The following is an 11640-nucleotide window of genomic DNA, read 5'->3' on the forward strand; positions in this document are numbered from 1 at the left end:
GTCCTAGCGCCTGCCGCTCCCTGGCTGTGTCCCGAGCTCCGTCGGTGAGAGGAGCTGCCGTTGACGCCACGAAGCCAGCCCCAGTCTGTTCAGGTAGGAAATGCCGGCGGGAAGCCGCAGGGACACCCGGGCAGTCCCACTGCGGACGCAATCCGAGCGGCCCTCAGTTTCCCTGTGGGTGCAGAGGGCAGATGGGGTTGGCCTGGCGCGAGCGGCGCGGGCGGGGCGGGAGGAGTGCGGCCCCGGGAGGGCGCGGGCGGGCGGGCTCTGGGCCCAGCGGGTCCTAGAACCCGCCGGCTGTCCCGGCGGACCGGCTGCAGCAGACTCTTGGGCTCGGGCGGCACGGCTGCCCGCCGTGCGCCGTGCGCGCACGAGGGTCCTAGAGCCCGCCATGTTGCGGGCTTTTGTCCCAGGCGTGCGGCCAGTGAAGCACGGTCCCCGGCGCCGACGGCCCCCCTCCCCGGTCGAGGCCCTGGCCGCCCCTCCCGCGGTCCTAGAGAACGCCATCTTGCCGGCCTTTGTCCAAAGTATGGCCCTAGGTCCATTCATTTGTTCATTCTGTCATCCTTCGTTCACTCCTTCTTGCCACGTTCTCCGATGCCACGTTTTCCCAGGGCTTTTCCTGAGAAGGGGCAGCCCAGGGCCCTGCCCTGCGGGGCTGTCTGTCTGCCGGGGGCTCCGACACGTAGACAGTTGCAGGGAGCGAGAATGCGCAAGGTTTCCGCAGCTCTCGGCTCTAACGACCTTAAAACTCCCACATGACTCAGAGACCTCATTTTACTGATGAGAAAACTGAGGCCCAGAGAGCCATGGCGCTCTTACCTCTATAGTCTATTAAGTATTCCTGAGGGCACTGGGGAAGCAGGTATTTGAAGGATGCAAAAGAGTTTTCCCACGGGAGAAGGCAGAGGGAACTGCATATGGAGATGTATTTAGGTGGTGAAGTTTGAGAATTGTGGCTGGAGCTAAGGTCGCTGTCGGGAGGGGCACACTGCCCCTGGAGGTGAGGCTGGAAAAGTGGGTTGGGATTAGGTTGTGGATTGACCAGATTGGATGCCTAGGAGATGATTAGTTCTTATCTCTGCATGGTTCACAGTTCCCCATCTGCCGTCTCACCGGATCTCTCATGGCCTGTGAGGCCTATGGGTAACTACTTGTTTAGAGGTGGGGAGACTGAGGTGCAGAGAGGATAAAAAGTGGCTCTTCACCTCATCACTGCCCTCAGGGTTCTAAACTCTGGGAATTAAATCTCTGCATCCCTAGCATTTAGAGCCTGTTCATGCAGCAGGACGTCTCCCGCCCCCTAAATTCAGTAGTAAACAAAGACAAAGACAAGCCTCCCTCACCAGAGCAATGAATCCACTGTGGGGTACTGGGGGCGATATTTGAACCCTGTGAACTTGGAAAAGCAGAGAAATTCAGTTACTAAATAGCTGTTGACCGACATTCTTACAAGCTCCTACTATGGAGGAGGCAGAGGCTATAGACCTGGGTTCAAATACCGCCTCAGAGGTTGATTTGTTCAGTTTGTTTTGGGCACCAAGCATGGTTCTGTGTGTAGAGGATACAGAATAATAAAGGTTCCTGGCTCTTTGCCAGCCTAGACTCTCAAGCTGGAGACAGAGAATTAACAACTGAACCATAAAATGTGTAAGTGCTAGCAAAGCAATAAGCAGGGGACAGAGGGCAGAAGTTTGGGAGGCAGACCACCTGGCTTTGAGTATTGGCTGTGACTATGACTAGTTTCTTCACTTCTGTGTGCCTCAGTATCCTTGTCTGAAAAATGGGGGGGGGCAATAATACTATTTAACTTAGTCTGTTTGGGCTACCATAACAACAACAACAAAAAACCATAACAGACTGGGGGGCACAACAGAAATTTATTTCTCACCGTTCTGGAGGTTGAGGTGTCCAAGATCAAGGTGCTGGCCAATTCCGTTCCTGGTGAAGGCGCCTTTCTTGGATCGTATGTGGCCACCTTCTGTCTAAGTTCTCACATGGCCTTGCTTCCATGCATGCGCACATTCATCCATAACAAATTCCTAGGCCGTCATGAGGCTTAGTTTGAGTAGTACACATAAAATGCTTAGAATGATACCTGGCTCATGGTAGATTTGCAAGGAATGTTATCCAGATGAGCAACATGAAGGAAATTAAACAGGAGAGGGATAGAGAGTGATTAGCAGGGGTGCAGATAGCATTAAGAAAGGTGGTCAGGAAAGCCCTCTTTAAGGAGGTGACAGGGAGCTGAAACCCAAATGGAATCAAAGAGATAGCTACACAAAGACCCTCGGAAATAATGTTTCTAGCAGAGGAAACTACTAGTGCAAAGTCCCTGAGATGGGAAGGAATTTAAGTCTTCGAGGGGAAAAAGGGGGAGCCTGTGTGGGTAGAGCCTAGTGGGCCAAGGGGAGAGGAGTGGGAGATGGGATAGGCAGGAGTTAGATAGTTCAGGGCCTTCCTTGCCATGGAAAAGATATTGGTCTTTGTCATGGGAGTAGTGGAAAGTCTCATGATTTGGCTAATAAACCTTAAGTAAATGAAGACTGGTAGAGAAAGAGCCCAGCCCAGGGACCTGAAGACTTGTGTTTGAGTCTGGGCTCCTTGACTAGCTATGTGTCCTTATGTAAGTTTTTTCCCTTACGGGGGCCTTAATCTCCACATCTGAAAAAGAGGTGTATTAAAAATGCCTCTCTCCTAGAAGCTTCTGAAAACCTAAGGTTCTTAAATGAGTGTTAGTTGGAATGACCCAGAAAGCATGTTTAGATTAGATTTCTGAGCCCTACCCCATGCTCCCTGCATGATTATTTTCATGCAGGGAGTTCACAGAATCACTCTAGGGAGTGGTGGGTGGAGGAGTCCTCCGTGAACAGGGAAGTGAAGAAGAGCTGATGATGGGTTTTTGTTTTGTTTTTGTTTTTTTACTTATTTTTTTGGTTGCACTGGGTCTTTGTTGCAGCGTGCAGGCTTCTCTAGTTGTGATACGTGGGCTTAGTTGCCCCGTGGCACGTGGGATCTTACTTCCCCGACTGGGAATCAAACCCACGTCCCCTGCTTTGGAAGGTGGATTCTTAACCACTGGACCACCAGGGAATTCCCGATGGAGGGGTTTTAGACAGGGGCCTAGCCTACCTGACCCTTCGTTCTTTATGGAGCTTGTGCCTGGCACGCCCCTACTATTTCCCCTGGGAAGTGCCTTAGGAGAAGGGATTTACCCCTCCAGCTACCTGGTTTCTGGCTCACAGATGGGAAGACTGAGGCCCAGAGCTTGGAACCCACGGGTCCAGCCCTCTGAGAGGGAAACAGAAACATAAAGGGTGCTGGTTCTGGTCTCCAGGGACTTCTATAGGAATGAGAGGAGACCAAGGTGTAACCTGAGCTCAGGGTTCTGGTCATCCATCGTGGGGCTGGCCCAGGTAGCAGATAAGTCTGGGAGGGCCCAACTACTCAAGGTGAATTACACACCTGGATTCAAGTCTCAGCTGCATGAGTTACTAGGTATGTGACCATGGGTTAATCACTAACCTCAGAACCTCAGTTTATTCCTCTGTAAAATGAGGACAATAATCCCTATCTCAGGAAGCTATGAGAGAATTAAATAAGGTTGCACACTCAGCAAGGTGTCTCGCTCTGAGAAGATTCCGTAATTGAGGGCAGTAATTATTCTTATCTCATTCAGCCCTCGCCCAACCCTGTGAGGTAAGTAGTGTTATTACCTCCCTTTTTTCAGATGAGAAGACTGAGGTCCTACGGCATGAAGTAAATTGCACAAGGTCACAGCTAGGAAGTGAGAAAGGTAAGATTCGAAGCCATGCAGTTTGGCTTCGGAGACTGCACTTAACGACAATGCTAAATTGTTTCTCTGGGCCTCAGTTCCCTTATCTGTGAAAGAGGGTAATAACAGAACTTTTTTCATGGTGCTGACATGAAGTGCAAGTAAGTTAATACATGTAAAAAGGTTAAGATGTTGCCTGTTGTTTAGCAGGTGCTCGGTAAATGTGAGCTATCATTTTCTTTTTTAAAATATTTATTTATTTATTTGGTTGCACCAGGTCATAGTTGTGGCAGGCAGGCTCCTTAGTTGTAGCTCCCAGGCTCCTTAGTTGTGGCATGTGAACTCTAAGTTGCGGCATGCATGTGGGATCTAGTTCCCTGACCAGGGATGGAACCTGGTCCCCCTGCATTGGGAGCACGGAGTCTTATCCACTGAGCCACCAGGGAAGTCCCAGGCTATCATATTTATTAAGGAGAAACTTTATCAGACTGTCCAGAGATGATCTGGAAAGGAAGTAGTGAGGGCCTCATCCAAGGATAGGCAGATTCCCTAGAAACGGTAGGCGGAATTCAAGCCCTGGGGAAGGCTGGGCCGCAAGCCCTTTAACTCACCTTCCAGCCCTAGGATTTAGTGGGAAAAGTGAAAAAACCAAGCTGAGGGTGGAACAGAGCTGTGTGGGATGTAGGCCAGAAACCAAAGGGGAGATGCAGGAAGACCTTCCTTTGGGAAGTAAGGCTCAAAGGAAGGATTGGTAGGATTCATAACAGCCAGGAAGGACCTGGGAACTTGCATGGTGTGATGGAAGCCATGAAAAATTCTTGAGCAGGGGACAGAGCATCACATGGTACCTGAGGGAGAAGACTCCGGCTGCCTGTGCACACTAGATTGTGTGTGTAGGGGTGGGAGACTGAGGCAGGGCCACCAGGCAGAAGGGTGCTGATTCTAAAGATGCAGCCCTTGACAATCAACCGGCGACTCCTGCATCCTCCCTGGGTCATAACTTAGAAGACACCAACCCCTGAGGTATACAGATGAGGAAACAGGCCTAGAAAGGAGTGCTAGAATCCAAACCTCCTACCTCCCAGCCCATCTTTTGGACACAACTGGCTCCCCTCCCCTCTCTATAACATTGTCCTTCCCCCCACCCTGGCTGCCCCAGCAGCTGCTGCACCTTAAGTGGATCTGCTGTAATCCTCTTCCCTTCATCCCCCAGGGAGGATGAGCTGGTGTTAAGACTAATGCAGCTGTTAATCCTATTTCCTCCCAGCCATGATCTGCAGGAGCAGCTGGGTGGAGGCTGTCTGGGCTCTGAACGGAAAAAGAAGGGGCCATAGCTAGAGTGGGTGTCCCAGGAGGCCAGGCCAGAGCAGATACATTGAGTATGAGACAGAGACTTCTAACTTCTGCTAGCAATGGCTCAAGCTGCTCTGAGAGTAATTGAACTTCCCGTTACCAGAGTTATGGGAGCAAGAACCAAAGACCCATTCCAGAGCAGAGGGTGGACCAGGATTCCTATCTGGGGTGGAGTACCTTACAGCTGTGCAAGGCCAGAATTCTGTGTGAACAGTTGCTGCCTCTGAAAGCTAACCAACCAGAGGAGAAAGACAAAATACGTACGCTGGGAACCTATCCCTTCCAGGCAGATGGTGCCAATCACCACATTTAGTCCACTGGCTCTGCCTTCTTCTGGACCTACCTCTGTCTTTCCTGAGCACTTGGAGACCTTCAGGCCAGACCCACATCTAGGTAGCCTCCGTGTCTGCAGCCTTGCACAGGTCTTGGATTCTGAGCTGTAGAAGGAAGATGGTGAGATGGACAGAGCCTGGGCCTTCTGGGAATGCCACAGGGTTTGGAGAAGCCCAGAGGCTGGGGAGGGAAGTGCAGGTGGGCATTTCCATGATCCCGGCCTCCTCTCTTAGTTCCTCTGAGGTCGCCTGGTCCAGCTCCTTTCATCAGTGAACAGACCCGAGAGGAAACTTGAGCGCAGAGAGACAGGAATGTTTGCAAGGAAGGATGTGCATCCCGGGTGGGAAATGCAGATAAGATAGAGTTCCTTCTGAGGCCTCAGAGGGCTTTGGTGAGGAGACAGGCCTTGGAGAATTGGAAAGGGGTGTGGCTTCTAACTTTGCCTCTCTTGCAGAGAAGCCCCGCCCATCCAGGCCATGGAGGTAGAGTCTTCGGAGGAGAGGTCCCCAGCCCCCGGCTACAAGCGCTCTGGCCGCCGCTATAAGTGCCTGTCCTGTACCAAGACGTTTCCCAATGCACCCCGGGCAGCACGCCATGCTGCCACACATGGGCCTGCAGACTGCACAGAGGAAGTGGCCGAGGCAAAGCTGAAGCCAGAGACAGACCCCAAAGCGGAGGATGCCAGCGGGGACAAGGTGTCAGGTGCAGCGGCGAAGCCTCGGCCGTATGCATGCCCGCTGTGCCCCAAGGCCTACAAAACGGCACCAGAGCTGCGCAGTCACGGGCGCAGCCACACAGGCGAGAAGCCCTTCCCTTGCCCCGAGTGCGGTCGCCGCTTCATGCAGCCCGTGTGCCTGCGCGTGCACCTGGCCTCGCACGCCGGCGAGTTGCCCTTCCGCTGCGCGCACTGCCCCAAGGCCTATGGCGCACTCTCCAAGCTCAAGATCCACCAGCGCGGTCACACCGGCGAGAGGCCCTACGCCTGCGCCGACTGTGGCAAGAGCTTCGCTGACCCCTCGGTGTTCCGCAAGCACCGGCGCACGCACGCAGGCCTGCGGCCCTACAGCTGCGAGCGCTGCGGCAAGGCCTACGCGGAACTCAAGGACCTCCGCAACCACGAGCGGTGAGGGCGCTGGGCTGGGTGGGGGCCGGCTGAGGTGGTTGGGAAGAGCGCACCAATAGCGTGAAGGCGTTGAGTCCCAAAGATCGGAAGGAACCAATGGGAAAGTGAGTGAGGCAGAGCTATGGGGGCGGAGGGTGAAACTGAGGTCTGATTGGCCTGGGTTCCTGGACTAGGAAAGGGGCGGGGCTTGAAGTTGGGCTGTTGCCCAGGAGGTGCGAGTGGGGGCCGGGTCTGTTGAGTGCAGAGATGGATCTAGAACACCTAGACACCCAGCCTGAAAGTTTCTTACTCTGAGGTACAGACCTGTGGCCCCTAGGGGATTGGGCCAAGGCCCGAGCGATGTTAGGGGGCCCTAACGTACAGTACAGACAGGCGGCGGAGGTCGGGCGATGGGCTGCCACCTTCACTCCGGGCCTCTCCACTCCCACAGGTCCCACACTGGCGAGCGCCCCTTCCTCTGCTCAGAGTGCGGGAAGAGCTTCTCCCGCTCGTCCTCGCTCACGTGCCACCAGCGCATCCATGCGGCGCAAAAGCCTTACCGCTGCCCGGCCTGTGGCAAGGGCTTCACGCAGCTCAGCTCCTACCAGAGCCACGAGCGCACGCACTCTGGCGAGAAGCCCTTCCTTTGCCCCCGCTGCGGCCGCATGTTCTCTGACCCCTCGAGCTTCCGGCGCCACCAGCGGGCGCACGAGGGTGTGAAGCCCTACCGCTGCGAGAAGTGTGGCAAGGACTTCCGGCAGCCAGCCGACCTGGCCATGCATCGGCGGGTGCACACAGGCGACCGGCCATTCAAGTGCCTGCAGTGTGACAAGACGTTCGTCGCGTCCTGGGACCTCAAGCGGCACGCGCTGGTGCACTCCGGCCAGCGGCCCTTCCGCTGCGAGGAGTGCGGGCGAGCCTTCGCCGAGCGAGCCAGCCTCACTAAGCACAGCCGGGTGCATTCGGGTGAGCGCCCCTTCCACTGCAACGCCTGCGGAAAGTCCTTCGTGGTCTCGTCAAGCCTGAGGAAGCATGAGCGGACCCATCGCAGTAGCGAGGCCGCAGGGCCTCCCGCGCAGCAGGAGCTAGTAGTGGGGCTGGCGCTGCCGGTCATACGTACGCTGGGGACCTATCCCTTCCAGACAGATGGTACCAATCACCACATTTAGTCCACTGGCTCTGCCTTCTTCTGGACCTACCTCTGTCTTTCCTGAGCACTTGGAGACCTTCAGGCCAGACCCACATCTAGGTAGCCTCCGTGTCTGCAGCCTTGCACAGGTCTTGGATTCTGAGCTGTAGAAGGAAGATGGTGAGATGGACAGAGCCTGGGCCTTCTGGGAATGCCACAGGGTTTGGAGAAGCCCAGAGGCTGGGGAGGGAAGTGCAGGTGGGCATTTCCATGATCCCGGCCTCCTCTCTTAGTTCCTCTGAGGTCGCCTGGTCCAGCTCCTTTCATCAGTGAACAGACCCGAGAGGAAACTTGAGCGCAGAGAGACAGGAATGTTTGCAAGGAAGGATGTGCATCCCGGGTGGGAAATGCAGATAAGATAGAGTTCCTTCTGAGGCCTCAGAGGGCTTTGGTGAGGAGACAGGCCTTGGAGAATTGGAAAGGGGTGTGGCTTCTAACTTTGCCTCTCTTGCAGAGAAGCCCCGCCCATCCAGGCCATGGAGGTAGAGTCTTCGGAGGAGAGGTCCCCAGCCCCCGGCTACAAGCGCTCTGGCCGCCGCTATAAGTGCCTGTCCTGTACCAAGACGTTTCCCAATGCACCCCGGGCAGCACGCCATGCTGCCACACATGGGCCTGCAGACTGCACAGAGGAAGTGGCCGAGGCAAAGCTGAAGCCAGAGACAGACCCCAAAGCGGAGGATGCCAGCGGGGACAAGGTGTCAGGTGCAGCGGCGAAGCCTCGGCCGTATGCATGCCCGCTGTGCCCCAAGGCCTACAAAACGGCACCAGAGCTGCGCAGTCACGGGCGCAGCCACACAGGCGAGAAGCCCTTCCCTTGCCCCGAGTGCGGTCGCCGCTTCATGCAGCCCGTGTGCCTGCGCGTGCACCTGGCCTCGCACGCCGGCGAGTTGCCCTTCCGCTGCGCGCACTGCCCCAAGGCCTATGGCGCACTCTCCAAGCTCAAGATCCACCAGCGCGGTCACACCGGCGAGAGGCCCTACGCCTGCGCCGACTGTGGCAAGAGCTTCGCTGACCCCTCGGTGTTCCGCAAGCACCGGCGCACGCACGCAGGCCTGCGGCCCTACAGCTGCGAGCGCTGCGGCAAGGCCTACGCGGAACTCAAGGACCTCCGCAACCACGAGCGGTGAGGGCGCTGGGCTGGGTGGGGGCCGGCTGAGGTGGTTGGGAAGAGCGCACCAATAGCGTGAAGGCGTTGAGTCCCAAAGATCGGAAGGAACCAATGGGAAAGTGAGTGAGGCAGAGCTATGGGGGCGGAGGGTGAAACTGAGGTCTGATTGGCCTGGGTTCCTGGACTAGGAAAGGGGCGGGGCTTGAAGTTGGGCTGTTGCCCAGGAGGTGCGAGTGGGGGCCGGGTCTGTTGAGTGCAGAGATGGATCTAGAACACCTAGACACCCAGCCTGAAAGTTTCTTACTCTGAGGTACAGACCTGTGGCCCCTAGGGGATTGGGCCAAGGCCCGAGCGATGTTAGGGGGCCCTAACGTACAGTACAGACAGGCGGCGGAGGTCGGGCGATGGGCTGCCACCTTCACTCCGGGCCTCTCCACTCCCACAGGTCCCACACTGGCGAGCGCCCCTTCCTCTGCTCAGAGTGCGGGAAGAGCTTCTCCCGCTCGTCCTCGCTCACGTGCCACCAGCGCATCCATGCGGCGCAAAAGCCTTACCGCTGCCCGGCCTGTGGCAAGGGCTTCACGCAGCTCAGCTCCTACCAGAGCCACGAGCGCACGCACTCTGGCGAGAAGCCCTTCCTTTGCCCCCGCTGCGGCCGCATGTTCTCTGACCCCTCGAGCTTCCGGCGCCACCAGCGGGCGCACGAGGGTGTGAAGCCCTACCGCTGCGAGAAGTGTGGCAAGGACTTCCGGCAGCCAGCCGACCTGGCCATGCATCGGCGGGTGCACACAGGCGACCGGCCATTCAAGTGCCTGCAGTGTGACAAGACGTTCGTCGCGTCCTGGGACCTCAAGCGGCACGCGCTGGTGCACTCCGGCCAGCGGCCCTTCCGCTGCGAGGAGTGCGGGCGAGCCTTCGCCGAGCGAGCCAGCCTCACTAAGCACAGCCGGGTGCATTCGGGTGAGCGCCCCTTCCACTGCAACGCCTGCGGAAAGTCCTTCGTGGTCTCGTCAAGCCTGAGGAAGCATGAGCGGACCCATCGCAGTAGCGAGGCCGCAGGGCCTCCCGCGCAGCAGGAGCTAGTAGTGGGGCTGGCGCTGCCGGTCAGCGTGGCAGGCGAGGGCTCAGCGGCCCCGGCAGCAGGGGCGGGGCTCGGGGACCCTGCAGCAGGGCTGCTGGGGCTGCCTCCGGAATCGGGTGGTGTGATGGCCACCCAGTGGCAAGTGGTGGGCATGACGGTGGAGCACGTGGAGTGCCAAGATGCTGGGGTTGGGGAGGCTCCTGGTCCCTTGGCGGGGGCAGGCGAAGTGGGGGGTGAGGAGGTAGACGAGAAACCACCACAGTTTGTATGCCGGGAGTGCAAGGAGACGTTCTCTACGCTGACGTTGCTGCGACGGCACGAGCGCTCACACCCAGAGCTCCGGCCCTTCCCCTGCACCCAGTGCGGCAAGAGCTTCTCAGACCGGGCTGGGCTGCGCAAGCACAGCCGCACCCACAGCTCTGTGCGCCCCTACACCTGCCCCCACTGCCCCAAGGCCTTCTTGAGTGCCAGCGACCTGCGCAAGCACGAACGCACCCACCCTGTGCCCATCGGGACCCCCACGCCCCTCGAGCCCCTCGTGGCTTTGCTAGGAATGCCTGAAGAGGGGCCAGCCTGAGTCCCAGGCCCCCTCCGTCACACTCCTGGGAGCTCTTCCCCTACAGGGTGCTTCCTGAACCTCCCTTTGCCTCAGCTCACTCTTAGATTCCAGATCCATCCCTTCACCCCAGGGAGCTAGCTCACCTTCCTGACAAAGAGCTGGGGACAGTGGAGGCTGGCAGCAGCCTCCGAGAGACATGGCTCCCTCTGAGCGCCACTCATTAAAGCTTTCACTTTGACACTGGGTTGTCTGCTGTGTTCTGGTCGGGGGTAAGTAATGGGAGTTTGGGCATCGGATAAGGTTCAGTGGAGATCCCTGGATTGACAAATGAGAAAGTAGAAGGGTCTTTGGGTGCACTGTTTTCTCTAAATATGTTTCAGAATGTCTTGTGACAAAGGGTTCCATGGTCAAGTAAGTACAGGAAATTCCTGTACCCTTCTTGGGGATTCTTGGTGATCAAAGTATATTAAAGTCATCGATAAGTCCTGCAATGAACAAATCTATTTCGCTTTGTTTAGCCCACACTTACTTGAGTTACTGAGTAGCTCTACTTCTGTCTTTTTGCAGATAATAAACTGAGGCCCAAAGTTAGTATATTTCCCATAAATTGCAATAACAAATTAGAAAATACACTTGGGGTCCCATTCACAATAACGACAAAACCCATAAACTACAAAGGAGTAAACCTCACAAAAAAACATGCGAACCCTGTATGAAGAAAATGGTATCTCTGTCCTGAAGGATATAAGACCTAACTAAATGGAGATATACCATGTACCTGAGTGGAAAGATATTATTAAAAGATGTTGATTCTCCAGTTTAATCCTTAAGTTCATTGCCATCCAAAAGAATTTTTTAACAAAACTTGAAAATCCTAAATTCCTGTGCAATATATATATTTTAAAACAGTGGAGGGGACTTCCCTGGTGGTCCAATGGTTAAGACTCCGTGCTAAATGCAGGGGGCCCCGGTTCGATCCCTGGTCAGGGAACTAGATCCCATATGCCGCAGCTAAGAGCCCGCATGCCGCCACAAAGATCCCGCATGCCGCAGCTAAGACCCAGCACAGCCAAGTACATAAATAAATAAATATTTTTTAAAAAAACAAACAACAGTGAAGCTGTCAGGACTTCCCTGGCG

At 55.9% G+C, this 11640-nt stretch overlaps 2 protein-coding genes across 2 annotated transcripts; both read left to right on the top strand.

Moving 5' to 3' along the window:
- On the top strand, positions 1–7732 carry LOC102983989 (zinc finger protein 668). Its single transcript, XM_028483336.1, has 3 exons — positions 1–93; positions 5916–6584; positions 7015–7732. Exons 2-3 carry the CDS (start codon positions 5938–5940, stop codon positions 7730–7732), a joined length of 1365 nt encoding a protein of 454 aa, XP_028339137.1. The 5' UTR covers positions 1–93; positions 5916–5937.
- Positions 7733–7857: 125 nt separating this feature from the next.
- On the top strand, positions 7858–10983 carry LOC112064824 (zinc finger protein 668). The gene is made up of 2 exons (XM_024123443.3): positions 7858–8875; positions 9306–10983. Exons 1-2 carry the CDS (start codon positions 8229–8231, stop codon positions 10516–10518), a joined length of 1860 nt encoding a protein of 619 aa, XP_023979211.1. The 5' UTR covers positions 7858–8228; the 3' UTR covers positions 10519–10983.
- The last annotated feature ends 657 nt before the right edge of the window (positions 10984–11640 follow it).

Source organism: Physeter macrocephalus, unplaced genomic scaffold, assembly GCF_002837175.3.
Source record: "Physeter macrocephalus isolate SW-GA unplaced genomic scaffold, ASM283717v5 random_23, whole genome shotgun sequence".
Taxonomy (NCBI): domain Eukaryota; kingdom Metazoa; phylum Chordata; class Mammalia; order Artiodactyla; family Physeteridae; genus Physeter; species Physeter macrocephalus.